This window comes from Metopolophium dirhodum, chromosome 9 (genome assembly GCF_019925205.1).
Source record: "Metopolophium dirhodum isolate CAU chromosome 9, ASM1992520v1, whole genome shotgun sequence".
Classification (NCBI taxonomy): domain Eukaryota; kingdom Metazoa; phylum Arthropoda; class Insecta; order Hemiptera; family Aphididae; genus Metopolophium; species Metopolophium dirhodum.
Window position 1 is genome coordinate 17,979,527 of NC_083568.1, and position 18,192 is coordinate 17,997,718.

At 27.4% G+C, this 18,192-nt stretch overlaps 1 protein-coding gene across 1 annotated transcript in view; it reads left to right on the forward strand.

The window, feature by feature from the left end:
- The window catches only part of LOC132952621 (uncharacterized), an 80,190-nt gene that overhangs the window by 33,181 nt on the left and 28,817 nt on the right, over positions 1-18,192 (forward strand). Inside the window, exons 2-3 of the mRNA XM_061024955.1 lie at positions 10,795-10,933; positions 12,899-13,041. Of these exons, the coding sequence (XP_060880938.1) occupies positions 10,795-10,933; positions 12,899-13,041 (282 nt within the window). The remainder of the gene's footprint in view (positions 1-10,794; positions 10,934-12,898; positions 13,042-18,192) is intronic.

Genomic DNA, 18,192 nt, shown 5'->3' on the forward strand with positions numbered 1-18,192 from the left:
TCTGTAGTGTCTTAATATCAAAATATTCTGAATACTACATTTATTTCTTAGAAATATTCATTATAAATACACTTAAACAGTATTTTACCTGACATTGCAAACAATATTTTAGTTTAGCATTTTAACATTTCATTTCAAATTTCAATTGCAGAAATATCTCAATATTTTATAAAATTTGCTGTGAACTTTAATAATACTCAATAGTTGTGTTTTTTACTCGTATTTTTTATAGATAATGATATACACATATATAAATAAATGAAAAACAATTGATATTTCAAATTTTCAACAAAAATATTCCACTGACGCAAAATATGTAAATATATTATATCAGACTTGTAATAAAAATAAAATATATTATGTTTAACATGTCTGTACTGTCAATAACAATATTATACTATAGAATCATAATAATAGCTATAGTAGTATAGTAGTTAATGATGATCAATAGTACCATAATTATAAGGTCGACGATAAGTCGTTTCTTAGAATAAAAAAAAACTTTAGAACAAGATACGTCCACTTAATATTATGTTATCCATAAATATTTATGTTGAAAAATAAATTCAATGTTTCACATTTTTATGAAATGAAAACTTCAAACACTAGTTTAGCTGAACCCCTGTAGACACCTAAATAATAGATCAAACACTGAACACGTAATATAATTATTATTATATAATTTTATGACAACCATATTTTTAACTTTATATTGAGTCGTGGTCACAATTATAGCTGCGATACGTCTATGATGGAAATTGTGGTTTATAACGTATTGGAAAAGTGTGAAAACACTACGCAAAAATAAGCCCACGATAACCAACTACAAACTGGGCGTGCCTTCTGGTGTTCCACGCACTACCTATATATTATTATTATTATATTACAATTATTATTATTATATTTATATTATTATTATTATATTATTATTATTATTATTATATTTCTATTATTATTATTATATTATTATTATTATATTACTATTATTATTATTACAATATAATTTAAATTACACGATCCATTATGTATCATTTCGCCGGCGGTGCGCCGACGACAATTTACTATACGCATTATGTTGTCGCTCGCCGCGGCACAGAGTTTAATTTTCTTGCCAATTTGGCACAGCGAAACTCACTAGAGCCGAAGCACGTCGCGTATCTAACAACAACAGAATAACGGCAAATAACACGCTACGTGTACCCCCTCCCCCCCAAAATAAAACTCCATCATTACCTGCGAACGATACCGTCGTCATGTGACGTGAGCACATAGTATTATATATTCATATGTGTTTCGTCGGAGCGTTTTCATCGCCACCGTTTTTGACAAATAATAAATCTTTAAAAGAAATAAAATGCACTCACTCACAACTAAACTATAGAACCATATTATTACATTATATACGGAGTGGTTTATTCTACGTAGTAATTCTCAACGTTTTTTTACTCAACGTTTATTTACTCGATGCTCCCATTTAGGATTTCAATATCTCAACAACCCCCATCCGTTTTTAAAAACACCAGTGATATTTTTTTTCGGTTTTACACAAGTACAGTATATAGCAGGTTGGTACCTAATGTGTTGTAAAATATAAATCGTTTTATTGTTATACAGGGTTATTCATCAAGCATGCATTTGTTTAAATTCTGATTTCGAAAACTTTAAATATACTAAAATAGCATATTTTTTTATTATTTAAATTTTGTATATTATTTAAGGAGTGACGGAACAATATTAAGTATTTAAAATGAGAAACACTTTTTTATTGTATATTATTTATAGTTTTTTTTGGAAATATTGAAGTATTTAAGTTAAAATTTGAACGAACAGTTCCCGAGCTACTCTCAAAATTATTAATCCCCGTCGTAGCACACACAGAGTTGGGAATTACTTACCTACTGCAGATTTGATGTATGGCATTCGTAATTTAAATCGTAATATAGTGTATTACAATATAGGTGTTACACTATATTATACTGTCTTAAGTTAAATGGATCAACTTATAATATATTATTATTACATTCTTGTAGTTGAGATTTGTAATCTAAACACTTCTGTGCACAATACAAACCTTATGAGGAAGTAGGTAATAATATACACAATTATTAATATATAAATATATTAATTCATAATACGAATTTCATATCTAAATATATAGGATAATCGCCAATTTACTGCCTCACCCTGTATATAATTCGTATTATGAATGGCATACGTTAAATCTGCAGTGATTTCAAACGTCTTGGGCATTTTTGATTTTAAGGTGGTAATTTTGCTCATGCAGGGTGGGGCAGTAAACAAGCGATTATCATATATATTTAGATATGAAAATCATTCGTTTCACTGTCCCATCCTGTATTACACAATATTGTACAAAAAATGGATCAACTTATAATACTATATAATTATTACACTGTTGTAGTTGAGATTTTTAATCTAAACACGGCACTTCTGTGCACAAGCAAATCTTATGATCTTATATTCTTATCTAATAATAGCATATTATGCGTAATATATTGGTATTGTAAATTTTAAACTCACGATTTGTGGAGCGCGATGCTCCTGTCCGACAAAACGAATTGAATGTGAATTCAAATGGAGTTAGTGCCTAACCTAACCAACTCGGGTTTGCGATGACGAATAGTGAAATTTGTTAAAATATCATCAATATTGCCCAGTTGACGGTTTACGTGTGAACCTGTTTTATTATATTAATATTATAACACGAGATGTGTTAAACATCACAAACTACTAATTCAATAATATATACGATACCTATGTACACTATATTACAGTCCGTTAAAATATGTAATGGTTCTTGTCGATTAATATTATTTTATCATCGTTGCGTCTTATTGTATATAATTGAATATTTAGATTTTTAGATTTTGTAAATAATATGATACATTGATACGTATTTTTTTTGTATATGCGTAAAATAATACACAATATGTGAACAATTATGTTACAATAAACGCAACTACGCAAGTGATCGAGACGTATATTGTGTCACGTAGACACACACACGACACACCTTAATAGAGAAGAAACCCCGCACCCATTGATGCAAATTCATGAATTTTAAATACGACTTTAAATTTTAATTAATCTAATTTTACCGTAACGAATAAAAAAAAACCAACATAATATCATTTTTATATTTAAACATTAACGCTGTTTGTTTGGTTTTTTTTTAACCTATAAATAATTGAAATTAATTGTATTTTTTTTTTGAATATCAAAAAATCGTTACTCACACTAAACACGTATTGTTATCTCGTAATAATTAATGGGTTCATTAGAAAAATTTTTAAATATACTGGAATTTAGGTATTGTAATTAAATACTATTTAATCTGTTCGCATAAAAAGTACTAACTACCAGTTTAGAGTAATTATTATGTTTTACCTATTTTAAAAATTTGTATTCAGAGAATCGGTAAAAATGTGTTAAGTAAGTGGTAATAAAATTCCAAAATTTTTCAACAGTTAATTTAATTTCGGAATATCGGTGTTTTTAATTATCCAGCTTAATACTACTTAATTGTTTGTGCGATTGTATAACAATTTCATTTAATATATACCGTTTCGAACTTAATATGTTAAGAATTCAAGATGAAATCCAATATGGCGTCATTCGTATTTAATGTGCTAGCTATAATATTTTTTTAAGAACACAATTACTTATTTATAGAAATAAGAGGAAAGAATAATTAAATTAAATGAATTCAAACATCTTACTGTCTTTGTCTTACGCATAACATATATTTTGAAACTTGAATTTGTATTTTTTTTAAAGAATTCTTGAAATTCGGTTTTTTTACGATGAATATACACTGTAAAAATACGAAAAGGAACATTGTTTAAGTATGAAATTACAATCTTAAACAATGCACACTGTACATGTTTTCTAAGATAACAAAAAACAAAACATGTTCGGTCAACGCAGATAAACATTTTCTTCGACAGTTATTTGTAGATATATTAGTATTCTTGTCCCAAAGCTAATGTGAAAGAGATTCCTTGAAAATTCAAAAGTTGATAAAATAATTTTGTTATGTTTAAAATAAAATTAACGATATTAAAATAGCCATTAACAAAAAGTATAAGAAATAATAAATAATTTTACCAACATAATATTTTTTGGTTTAGTAAAATGAATCTGAAGACTCTGAACTTGGTTATGTCAACATGATACCGAGTTGAATGATCGTTAAAAGTTTAATGAAGTTATATATTTCATAATCACTATCATGGTTTCATCTTCATTAAAGTTACAAAACTACATAATCTAGCTAAATAATTATTAATGACAAAACAAAAAGTTACAAAACCATTTTAAGTATACTAACTAAATAACTAATGAAAATATGTTAACATGAAAACATGAAAACGTATTTTATAAAATCATTTTTTTTCAATACCTACGGCCAGCCAAGATTCATGTCCATGTTCAAATTTAGGAATCAGATTGTTGATAATGTAGGTCTTGCACTATGATGTAAATATTATCGAAAAAAAAAAAATGATAGAATGTTGACTCGACGTTTATAGGGCAAACAGACTACCACTGCTGTGACCAATGATGAATGACTAAACATTTGGAGTTTTTTCCATAACTATATTATAATAATCATAAATAAATAATTTGTGAATATTTTTAAGGATGAGATTATTTACCGTTAGCGTTGACCGATAATATTATATTCCAAATTTATAACAGAGCGTTCTGTAAACGATAATACCAAAATTGATGATTTTACTTTTTTACTTTTTTACGAATAAAAAATCGTTGATTCTATTTTGCATAAGCTCCTTCCAACTCGTTTATCTTAAATCCTGTATTAATAAAACCTTATTAAATGTTTTCACTGTGCCGTGTGTTTTGTCGTATATTTGATTGTGCCAAATAAACTAAAATATAATATAAGATTTTTATAATGCAAAAATATAATAATATTCCACAGAAAACCATAATTTTTTCAACATCATGACTTATCTAAATCTAACGATTAATTTATGACAACGTTATCGCAGATTTGATATATTAGATTAAACAATGCGCTCGATACTATAATTATTAGTATTATTTATAAAACCAGAATTCTCATACAACGAGGAACTGATCATGGCTAAATATGATCGCAACTTTGTGATACGCAGGTGTCATGGCCGCCACTGGCAGTGAATTTTATCACTTCGATTTATTTGCTAACAAAACCATACAAATTATCAATTTCTTGGCTAAATAAATCCAAAAATCACCGCCAGCTGAGATTCCTTTCCATGCTAAGACATGCAATCATTGTACGTGCGCAGCCCATAACGAAAATGCGTCTCAATGCGATCATACCTATATATTTAGCCATGGAACTGATATTATAATATTAGATTAAGATACCATAGGAATAATTAAAATATAACAAAATACCAACGGGATACAAAGAGTTGGATTACATTTTAGAATGAATAATTACTACGGTCCGCAGAGATTATGTCATAACTGAATTCCCTTTTCGTCCCTCAAGTCCTCGGGTGGGACCGTTTAGGGACTGTTTTGATTGTAATGTATGAAATATTATATATGTATAATAGTGGAAACAGAGTAATGTTCTTCTATATGTTTGAAATTCAAAATCAAGTATTGTTATTAAAGTTAAACGCGAGTATTAGTATGCCGATGACGTGATTTTGTCTACGACAAAAAAGAAGTAATTATTCCAAATGATATCGTTTTGTGGTACTTGTTTAAGGTTTTAGTAGATTATTAAAATATACGAATATATTGATATATAATAATACATTATTTCTTGGATTTGAGTACGGACGACGCATAAAGGGTAAGTTCTCAATAATTGAAAACTTAGGAGCAACAACAATAGCATCTCCATATTAAAATTGATTTCTGGTTGTACTCTATTAAGAAAAAAAAATTGCGTCGGTTGTTCGTTATTATACTGCTACAATAAGTTAGAAGATAATATTAATTTTTTTTACACAAATATTTGATGCACTAAGAGTTAAATCAAATTAATTTCCATCTTAATATTTTATGTTTTAAAGATGTGGACTATTTAGAATGAATAATTATTACTACGGTCTGCGGAGATTACGTTATGACTGAATATAGTGTAGTCACTCAAGTGCTCGGGGGGAACCGTTTAGCGACTGTTTCTGAACGTAAAGTATGGAATATTATATATTATGTATAGTCTAAACAAAATAATGGTTTTCTGTATGTTTGAAATTTCCATCAAGTATTGTTATTTAGTCAAACGCAAGTATGTCAATGACGTGATGTTGTCTAAGACAAAAAAAAAACAATTCGAAATAATATCATTCTGTGGTACATATGTATAATGACGGTCTAAGTAAATGATTAAAATATATACGACCATTGAAATATAATAATAAATATTATTCATTGGATTTTTCTGCATTTTCCTGTCGTTAAGGTTTCGATAATAATTATCCTTAAACAACTATAATTGGTTATTACCTTGATTTTTTTTTTACAGATAATCTTCGATGTACTAATAAGATGAAAATAGTAATTTCTTGGTATCTTAATATATATTTTATACTGTTTTATGTTTTAAAAAACATAGCGTGTAGGTTTGTCAATTCCATCGTATTGTCCCTTGGTCGGAGCTAGATGACATTTAAATACAAAATAGCAATGGATTACTATAATTCTAGTAATATTACTATTATATTCCTGTTGAATAACATTATTTATATTAATCTCAAATAATAACTTTTTTAAACAACAGCTCTATATATCAGTATTCAATATTGTTAAAATAACGTAATTTAATTTTTTTTTTACTTAGTATTTTGCAGAACAACTGTAGTTCCAATAACGCCTTATGGTTTACTGTCATCATAGTACAATTGCAATGCAATAAACAAATAATCAATATATAATAACATACAACGACACGTGTCGTTAAAAAAATAATTTCTATTGATATCATCATTTACATCTGAACATCTTAATACGTTATTTAAAACCCAATCAATCAACATGCCCCGATTTCCCCTACATAATATTATTAATGACCGTATTTTTGATTTGTCGTTAAATATTAAGCATATTTACGAGAATTTCTTAGGTCTTAACAACCAGTACGTATCCGCGTGAACAATTGGAATATGTAGGTTATACTCGGCGTAAGTATTCTGTTCGATAATCGTTAAAGTGCAGAAACGTGTGTGTTCGTAAGGGCGTGTTTTAATGATTGGGTTTGATCTGCAAGTGTGTCTTATTTTTAATTGCATTATCATGTCACAAATAGAGTCGTATTGGAAATGGTACACTTTTACGCTTCTCTCGTCGACTGAATTATTGTAACGCCTTAATACTATGAACACATATTATAATATATAATGTACACGTAGGATCCGAATGAATGGCGAAGTCTATAGTCTGTTTATCAATAACGTTGATTGCGTTCGGTATTAACCAGCTGTCCCGTTTTATTCTCCATTAATTGCATGGCCGCTCATATATGTGGGCAGGTATACACGAATAAAATTATTACGGATTAATTTTTAATAATAAAAAAAATGTTATGGTGACATTTTGACACCCATTAAGCTCTCTTTGGGACATAAAAACGAAAAAATAACATATTGTATAAAGTTATAATAACAATATAGTGAATTTACCTATACATTTTTCATTTTTTTTTTCACAAACCCTTTAGAGTTTTAAAACTCACATGAAATTGAAATAATGTTTTTGAAAAAAATATATTTATATATTATATTATTATGGTACCTGCTGCAGTATAATCATTAAGAGAATTATATTTTCGTGTTTTAGTTTCAATTGTTTTTTGTTTATTCGTTACTACAGTAGATATAATATAATTACCATTTAAATTCCAATAAATACTGACAACTTTTAAACTGGACAAGTTTAAACACCTAAAAATAACAAAATACAAAACATTTCATATTTATATTGTATAAAAAATGAACTGATTTTGATAAATTATTATTTTAAAAGCTGTTCAATTATTTCGATGAATGTATAATAAGCAGCTATAGTGAGTAGTTATTACTAACGAGTGTACCGTGGTTCACGATCAATATTTGGTTCATATAATTTTATTGAATGATAAACCAAACGATCAGATAATGATAACCAAAATAAAACTATATAATATAATAGAAAGTAACAATGTTACGTTTATTATAATATTATAATATATTATTATAGTATACGATCTTCATATATTTATATATCACTATTTTTAAATATGTATTTAATTACTTTTAGATGAGTAACAAACTGCACGTTTTCTCAATGATATTATCATCTAATGTAATATTTAGTATTTCATTACTTTTGTTTAATCTAAAACAGAATACCATATTTTTTCTTATTAGAACAAACAAGAATACAATCTGTAATAACATTTATACAATAGGTATTATGGGGCCTTGGAGAGGGGGGGGTTTACCTAAAAAACAAATGTACGCCTATATATCAAGTAATACTATATTTTAATATAATTAATAGCTTCTAATCACAAAACTTATTTCATTATAAAATTCCAGTGTTGATTACTGAAACTTACTATCAACTTAATTAGTTAAATACTACAAAATATATGAAATAGTTATTGAATAATGTTATGTATTTTGTACAACAAACGTCCCTTGAATTTAAAAACATAATTAACAAGCCGGGGATTAATTCATTTTCTTAAAACTCCCTCGTAAAATATTTTGAAATGCAGGTATGCATTAATAAAATATTAATTTATTGCAATTAAACTTAAAAATCGTTTGATTGGTAGTAACAGGTATTTTATCAAAAATGTAATGAGGTAGCTAGTGTCCTTGGAGGTACATAAATAATTAATATTTATTTATTATTAATTAATGTTTCCACGAATAGCACAAATTAAACACATTTCGGCAAGGCTGGGCATTAACGAGTTAAAAAGTTAAAGTTAAGTTAAAAAGTTAATTTTATTTTAACTTTTTAACTTAACTGTTCACTTACTAAATTTCTTTCTTAATTAACGTGAAATTAACGAGTTAATTTTTCATTTTAAGAAGTAAGTTAAGTTAATTTATTTTGTTTTTAATTTGATAATATTTCACTATTTCAGTCTATTTCAGTCTATTTCGTTTTCATGTCAAAAAATATGTATCATAAATTGTTTAAAGTTGAAAATGTATATCATTCGAATCTAACTTATATGGAAATATTGTATGAAGTATTAACACTATATCCTATAATTTAGTTTTGGGTTGGAAAAAATTAAGTACGCTAGCGTTGTATAAACAAAGTAACTTTTTTTTAACTTAATAAAAAATTAAAAAAACGTGTGTATTAACTTTTAACTTAACTGAGTTAACCTATAGTTAAATTAACTTTTAACTTTTAACTTTTTGTTATTGATGCATATTAACTTAACTGTGTTCAAAAAAATCATTAACTTGCCCAGCCTTGCATTTCGGACAGGATACAGGTTAATAATGAAATTTAATTTTGATCACCCATTCCGATTCGCTTACCTCGGTGCACAACTATAGTGGTATCTATAATGTTATAAGTATTACTATTGAAAACAACGATAACAATCCTAAGGACTTGAGCTGATATTTGAGCAGTTGTATTAAGTTTTTCTTTGTTTCACTCGCAGAAACTATGTGGAATATAATAATCGTAAAATGGCTCATTCAAAGTGCTGTGTAGCCTTTAATAATAACCAATCTTTATAAGAGCGCTACGCGAAAGTTTTTGAGCACTTCTTCCATAGCTCTAGTCATGCAAGTACCTATTAACAAGAAAATATAGAATAAACATTTTGAAATTGTGTAATAAAACCAATACTGCATTTTTCACTTGCAATATTATATCATGATTTTAAGCCGATGATTAAACAATATTAATTTGGTTGGTTAGATAATTATATTAAACGGTGAGTAAGACGAAATAGTTTTACGTTATTATGTTATTATTTATAGACGTATAGTGGTTAATCGCATACTTATTTCCAAAAATGTGTATACGAGGCGTACACCACAAACAAAAACTATCGCGGAAGGCGTGTTTTTATACACATATTATAAAAATGATTAGAGTATGATATTGTTTTGATTTAATGTCGTCTGTTAATAATAAAATCAAAACCGCACGTGTCTTCTAGGCACATCTGTTTATTTATTATGATATTTTAGTTAATATACAAACGACTTAACGCCATCGCAAATGATTTGGTTTTTGGACACCTAATTAATTATTGTTGTTTCCGATTTTCATGATCAAACGAAAAAAACATTCGTTGGGGGGGGGGGGGGAGGAGTGTTGCTTACTCGTTTATAATATGGACTGCTGGCACTCGGAAATATCATGATGTGATTTCATTTTTCAAATACCGCATGCCACGCAACTCGTATAATATATTAAAATGACACGACTCGAGTTTCGTGTGTGCCAATAGGTAGGTACCTATAGTGTGTTTATTCCCCGACATTTTTATTGCGCAACCTTTGTGTTCCCGGTGTAGTTGTTGTCGAATAAATGAAACGAACGGCGACGTCTTTTCCCCGCGAACCTCCCGCTGCGAACTGAATATTTTCACCGCTGGCGAGAAGGATTTAAGTGTCTGTGCATTAACAAGACGTAACAACTGTAAGACACGCAAAATATTTTAAACTTAACACGTGCGCCACACTCTTCCCGGCGGTGGCCGGAGTGGACTATAAAACGTTCGTCGGACAGAGTTTAATAATACCACGTCTACAAACAAATTATTTATTTATTTTCCAGGCGGAGATTTCAGTTCAGACACGGATGTGCTGTGTAAAAACAGTCTGGACACTTGTCTGAAGAACGTGTCCGTCCTATTGGATCACACCGGTCTGAACGGTATTCCGAAATCGAAGGCTGACGTGGACGTAGTTTGCAAGTAATGACAAGAAACACTAAGCAAGTGTGGTGATCGTGTGACATAACGCTACTCGATATTTTCCACTTCGAAGAAAATTTATGAACTATAAATATTTATTTATTTCAGCATAATTCAATTATAATGCAATAATAACAATAATAATAATATTAAAAGCTGATACGTATACGAACTGAGCTAACCTCATGTCTGGTACACGGAGTTCCTATACCTAGATAATTACAATATTAATATATAGTAATAATATATAAAATTTCTTATACAGTTAAAAAATTCACTTAATTTTTTAGATATACAATAGCATTGATTAAATTATATTACCAATATTAACATCAATGTTTCCTTAATTATTTATATTTACATAGAATATTATACAAATTTTTTATTAATAAGTAACCATTAATAATTGTAGATTGGCTTAGTAGAAATTAGGCAATTCTTACATTTTATTTGTTTTTATGGTGATAGACAAAGCTTTAGAAAAAATCAGTTAAAAAAATAAAATGCCTGTACCCAGCCCAAAAACATATTTATGTAAAAAAAAAATCACTTTTATAAATAATTATATTATTATACATTTTAGTTTCATTTTGCCTGATTTATGAATAAATCCCTATACCTGTTATTGTACTGTTGCCAAACAATATAATTCATAAAATACGCTTAGCGCTTAACGCTCGATGCATATTATTATGACCCTTTAAAATATTGTACCTAACTGTTTCGAGTTCATTATAATATTAAATAGGAATGATTCATTACGTATTAATAAAGTTGAATTCTCATTATCAGATACCCGCAAATAGTTTGCAATATTTGTGTTTTAGTTGCATAAAATACATTATGCGAGTGCTGCTTGTAAATAATCGGGGAAATCTTTTATTAATGTCTGTAGTCATTATGACTGTACCGAAGAGTGTGTCGGTCTGATCGAATTGTATGCAACGTAAAATTAAAATTATTAATAATATCAAGAATACAAAATATTAATACACAAATCGAGTGAATACTGAATAATAATATAATATAGACTTGATGAGTGATCATACGTACTGATTCATTTAAAAGCCTTTGCCACTCATTGTTAAGAAAAGTTTTAATTTTTTTGAAAATATTATTATTACATTAAATAACATTTTTGAAAGAAAAAAACATAATTATTTTGTTATCACTTTTATGTTTTTACTTTTTTAAATTCCTATATTATCTATTTTTGTTTTCATCTTTATATATTTAGAAAATTTTTAGAGTACTTCAATATATAAAAGTATAATTTCAAACGAGTAGTTATTAAATAATGAGTACCTAATTTATGAGCGTAGTAGTGGACCAACATTTAGCGGGAGATACAGAGACACTTGTTCTAACTACTCGTTTGAAATTCAAATTGTAGGTATGTATCAAAATACTTATAAAAATATTTTGGTTCATAATATGAAAGTAAAAATGTACCTATACCTATTGTCATTCAAAGAAGTAAAAACTTAAAAATTATCAGAATAAAAATTGTGAAAAATTAAAATTTTTTGAAATAATGAGTGTTAACACTAAAATAGTTCACTTTGTATATTATAATAATATTATAATATATTATACGTATGTGTGTTTATTTAAAATTACAATAATATATATTATCAAATATTTGTTTAATTTTAATTAAATCTTATTTTTTTTAAACATTGTATAAACAATTTTCAACTTCATAAAATTATAATCATTTATAATGATGGGACGAGTATTATAATTTGCAATTTAATGATGGATTATAATTTATTTCAGTCATATTATTATACTATTTTAAGTCATAATTTATTCCATTCGTTGACAATGGTATTATTTATATTGATGGTGTTGAATGTTGATAAACCTTTTTTGTTGTGATAAATGGATTTGTAATTAAATATAATACTTAGGTATTTCTGAATTTCATGCAATTATATGATAATTATTATTATGTTTAAACAGAGGGTTCAAAATGGGAATGAAGTGCTTCGATGATTTTTCAAATTTATGTCTATCATTAGAAGAAAAAAACATGGTCAGCGACAACGTAATTGGAGCCAAATATACCTTCAAATTTTTGTGCGACGACGAAAAATTTCAAAAAGGTAAATGAAATTAAGTGTATCTAATTTAATTATGATTAATTGGGGAAATGCCTCTTACTATGGATCAAGTCAATTATTATTTAATTAAGTATAGAAAAAAAATTTCACTAAATTATACCATTTTACATATGAAAATGAGTCCCGAGTTCAACGTTAAATTTACTATTTAATAATAATACTAGATATTATGATGTATTAATTTATTTTTAAAGTGATTTTAGATTCTGATCGAAGCGATGAATGTATTGATTTTACAATGATGTGTGTTTTTTTTTTTAATTTTTAATTTTTTTAATTTAATATTTTTATTTTTGTGTCCGTCGTCACCTTTTAGGACAGTAAAAGTTCTTGGATTTGCTTCAACAGTAACTTTTCTGATAGGAAAGTGAATCTAGTTGATACTTTGGGGGGTCAAAAGTATAAATTTTCCAGTCGTTTTCAAAAGCGACGTGAAAAACAAAAGAAAAATTAAGGAAAAACGAAAATTTTTATGCAAAATCTAACCTGAGAAAATCGATTTTGGTTTTTGACGCAACTCTAAAACAAATGACCGTAGGTACATAAAATTTTGACTGAATGTTTATATTAGCATTTTCTATACACCATAACATTTTCCAAATATTTCGACTAATTTTGAGCTGTTTACGGACATTTTCAGTTTCCATTTACTTTAGTTTTTTTTCTATGAATACAAATAACAAATATAAAACTTTATTTGTTGGGTAAAAAAGCTTGAAAATATAATACAAGGTTCCTACTATATTGTTATTTGTTACTATGATATTTGAAAAATATTAAAAATCTTTAGGCACAGTTTTTATTTATAAGCATTTTAAGTTTAAATCTTGACAAAATACGGTAAAATCAAGAAAATAATCAAATTATTTTGAGTTGAGAATTCCTAAAAATTTTTCTTTTTAAATCTAAGATTTGAAAATGTAATACAAGACTGTCCTTAAGTTTGTCTACCTTTATCAAAAAAAAAAAAATGTACAAGAAAGTCAAATTAAATTTTTATGAGCGTTTGAAATTCATATTTTTACAACATAAGATGTTCACTCGATCTCATGTAACGATTTTCTTATTTTGTTGTAATTAAAAAACGAATGACTGTAGATACTTGCAAATTTCACTGAATATTTATATTAGCATTTTCATAAAATTTTGACTCTTTTTGAGCTGTTTACGGACATTGTCAGTTTCCAATTTTTTTAGTTTTTTTTCTATAAATATCAATAAAATGTTATTTGTGGGTAAAAAAGCGTGAAAATTTAATGCAGGGCTCCTGATATAATGTTACAATAGCAGTTGAAAAATATTAAAAATACATAGGCACAATTTTTAATTTAAAGTTCGAATTTTGACAAAATGTATCAAATTTAAAATTTAATAATTATTTTGTAGTTAAAAATGTATAAAATGTTTAATTTTATGGCTAAGGATTGAAAATTTAAAACAAGGCTCCACGTAAATAGGTTATATATAAATTACTTTATTCGCAATAATATCATCAAATATACTTGGTAATATTATAGGCTGACTGACCGTTTTCGCTCAGAATCGTTTTTCTTCTACAATGATATTATATCATTGAATTCAAATTGAACACCATCCATTACAGTAACCCACTTGTAACCTACGTACAGCAGAGCGACATCCACTTATCCGCCTTTTTTTAAATTGAAATGCCCATAAAAAAAAACGAGTAAAATGTCCTGAATATTAAACAACAATAGTTTTTAGAATGAAATGTAATCCATGTTTACAAATCAAATATTATCAAAACTCAAAACCTATAATTACACATAACTGTTGGTAATCGAACCTTAGTCATTCAAATAATACCAAATGGTTTTTGAAAACTAATTATGTAATTTCAAAGATACATTACTAAAGTAACTACCAACTGTGTCAAATTGTCAATCTATTAAGAAACTGTAATTATGAAACTTTTGAGGTGCACCAATACGAAAAAGTAATTTTAGAGAAAACTGAAATAACATATAATATATATCTAAATGATAATTATAAAATCAATATAAATATATTCCTCTGTTCACTCGGATGATTAAACTATGAGCACTATTGCATAAATTAGTATTCTTATAAGATCTTAATAATTTTTTCGAAATAAAAATATACTCTATTTTTAGAAATAATCCAAATTATAAGATCTTATGAATTATTTTAGACAAAAATAATAATTGTGTATAAAATATTTTTATTTTTAATTTTATATCATAGCACCTAAATGTAATACGATGTTTTAAACATTCTTCTAAAAATATATTTTTGTTTGATAAATATAGTGTTAGCGTAACTTTAGAAGTTAGAAGTTAGAACTGTAAACTTAATATTCTATGGGTTTGTAATCAAGGTTTTAAAAGCACGTTATTAAATTAGTTATATAGAAGTAGTTTTTTATTATAATACTTCAAAGTCCAAAAACTGTCACCGTTTGTACGAAAACTTTCAAGTCATTTCCTGGAAAATATCTTATTCGTTCTGTACACATTTTACTAGACCGACGTTTAAATGGTGAATGCGGATTCAAACTTTTTTTTTTCAAATGAATCGTCGCTTCATACATTTAACTATATAATCATAGAGATAAATTGGTGCTCTGTTGTCCAGGCAAACCTTAGAAACGAGAAGAATTTAGTTAATTTGGGTAGTTACTTTTAAAACTATATTATATTTTATTTTCATGAAACATCATTAAGAACATTCTTAGTTATCATTATTTATTCATTGAGTGATATTATAATAGACTGTAGTACTCTTACATTCTCACAGAACCGCAATCAGAGAAATAGGCTACCTACTGTTTAAAAATAGTATTTTCAGTTTTTATTTTAAATGTTTATTTGAGATTTAACTAGCTATTTAGTTTATTTATACACGATCACGATCAAGTACAACGAGAATCTCTATTGAGTGAGTGGTCTCTAAGATTTAAATCCGAACTAACGTTATATGTATATACGTATAGTGTACACATAATGCTTTTCTGCGTGCTACTTGAATGGCGGAAACGTTTAAAACGTTTTTCTGTGGGATTAATTTCTAGAAAATAATTCATTAGCTAATAGGGATAAAGAAGTTTCTCTGAAAACCCGTTTAGAATTTATACTTTTTGTTGAGACTTTCATTGTAACACAATAACTTGAGTACAAGAAACTACGTAATTTATAAGTATAAAGTTAAAAATTTAAGGTAAAAAATTGTGAGAAGACGAGCAGCAGTAAAACTAAAGTTTGTCTAAATATTTATTTACAAAGTTAAATCAGCGTCGAGGACACGGTAAGCGGTTAACAACAAATTTAATAATCGTTGTTTTTAGCGAAAATATTAAAAATAATTTGAAAACTTTTTTGACAGAATATACTGCAGGTATAATTATGTTTCAACATTTTATGACATTTTAGCTATAAATTTGTTTGGTTTACATTATGCGTATATTTTTGTGATTATATTGAAAATGGCATTAAATATTTAAACATAATATAACGTAATATTTATTGTATACCACAGTTTAATTTCAATTGATGTTATTATAAATATAATATGATGTATGTATTTTTATGTAATATGTATTTATGTAAATAAACGTGATTCACTTGATCGCATTTAACTTAAATGCGTGAAGTGGACCTGTTGACTCATTGAAATGTGAACAAAATTGGTATTTTATGGAGTAATTGGTTCTAACACATTGTGTTGGCCTAAACTTATCGAAAATATTAAAGTTTTAGAAAACAAATTAATTTTAGAGTTTAATTGTTTCTAATTGATCAGCACGTAGGTATAATATCTACAAAACATATTCTTATCAACCAAACTCTGCAGTACAGGTTTATGAGCGTTTACTTATTAAATCAGGTTACTGTGTTTTTCTGAAATACAAGAAATTAAAAAAAAAATAATTGAACACGCCACCAACCATCGTTAATTTTAATCACGGTACATCGTACCAACATTATTATAAAGCAAGTTCATAGATTTTAGAGTAACTATAGATTTTAAATCTCAATATCATTATATATTCATATACCTAATGCTATTTAGGAATACTAAAATAAATTGAGATTATTTAATGGTAAACATTTTTATTTTCATAATAATACTATCATATTAACATTAAATAATTATTTGAATAGGGGGGACGAGGTGGCCGAGTGGTCTAACGCGACGGATTCGGCACAGCCGGTCCGAGTTCGATCCTCGACCACTGGGCGGCATTTTTCTCCGTGCAAGTCACGGTGTCCGGAGAACAAGTGCCGCCATCCCCCCACCCCGGGGCACGGCAGAAACCTACGGGTGCCCCATTAGAAATTCTGCCAAACACAACACACACGTGTACCAACCTACCCAATATAAAACCTACCAAACCTACCCAATATAAAACCTACAGTGCCCTCCCCACACCCAATGGCCTATGTTGCCGCGGGTTACCCAATAAAAAAAAAAAAAAATTATTTTTTTAACCATCGAAATCAAAGAAACTGTTTTTATTTAACACAAATCGCACACTCAACTTGTAACCGGGTCACAGGGAAATGAGAATAACCAAATACATAAAACTCAAACCTTGTTGTCAATAGTCTTAATCCGTGATAACTGATTTTATTTTGTGTTCTAATCCTTATATTCGTCCTAGGATAAAGAATATTAATTGCAAAACTACATCGAAAAATATATAAATTCAAAACAATATACAAAATTATTTTTAATTATATTAGTATACAATATTATTCAAAAACTCGTTTAGTGTTATGATATTATTATGATTAAAAATAATAATACCTATGTCATATTGATGTTTACACGATGAAACAGGAAATAAATATATTTACAAACAAATGAGTGTTATTGTTGTATAAGGTAAATAGTTATTTCACACTTCACCTGAAAATCTGAAATTCTAATAGAATAAAATAAGGAACCTAAATACACGGGGTTTTCATAGTGGAAAGTCATGAATAAGATGATCACATTTTATTGAATCATAATTATATTATATTATTATTTATTACTATCATTATTATAGTTATGGCATTTCAAAGTATTTTTGGGGTCATATTTTTTTATAAAGACTATTGTGCGTATGGTAAAAATCTGATTGAATTTTTGGATTAAAACTTAATACAT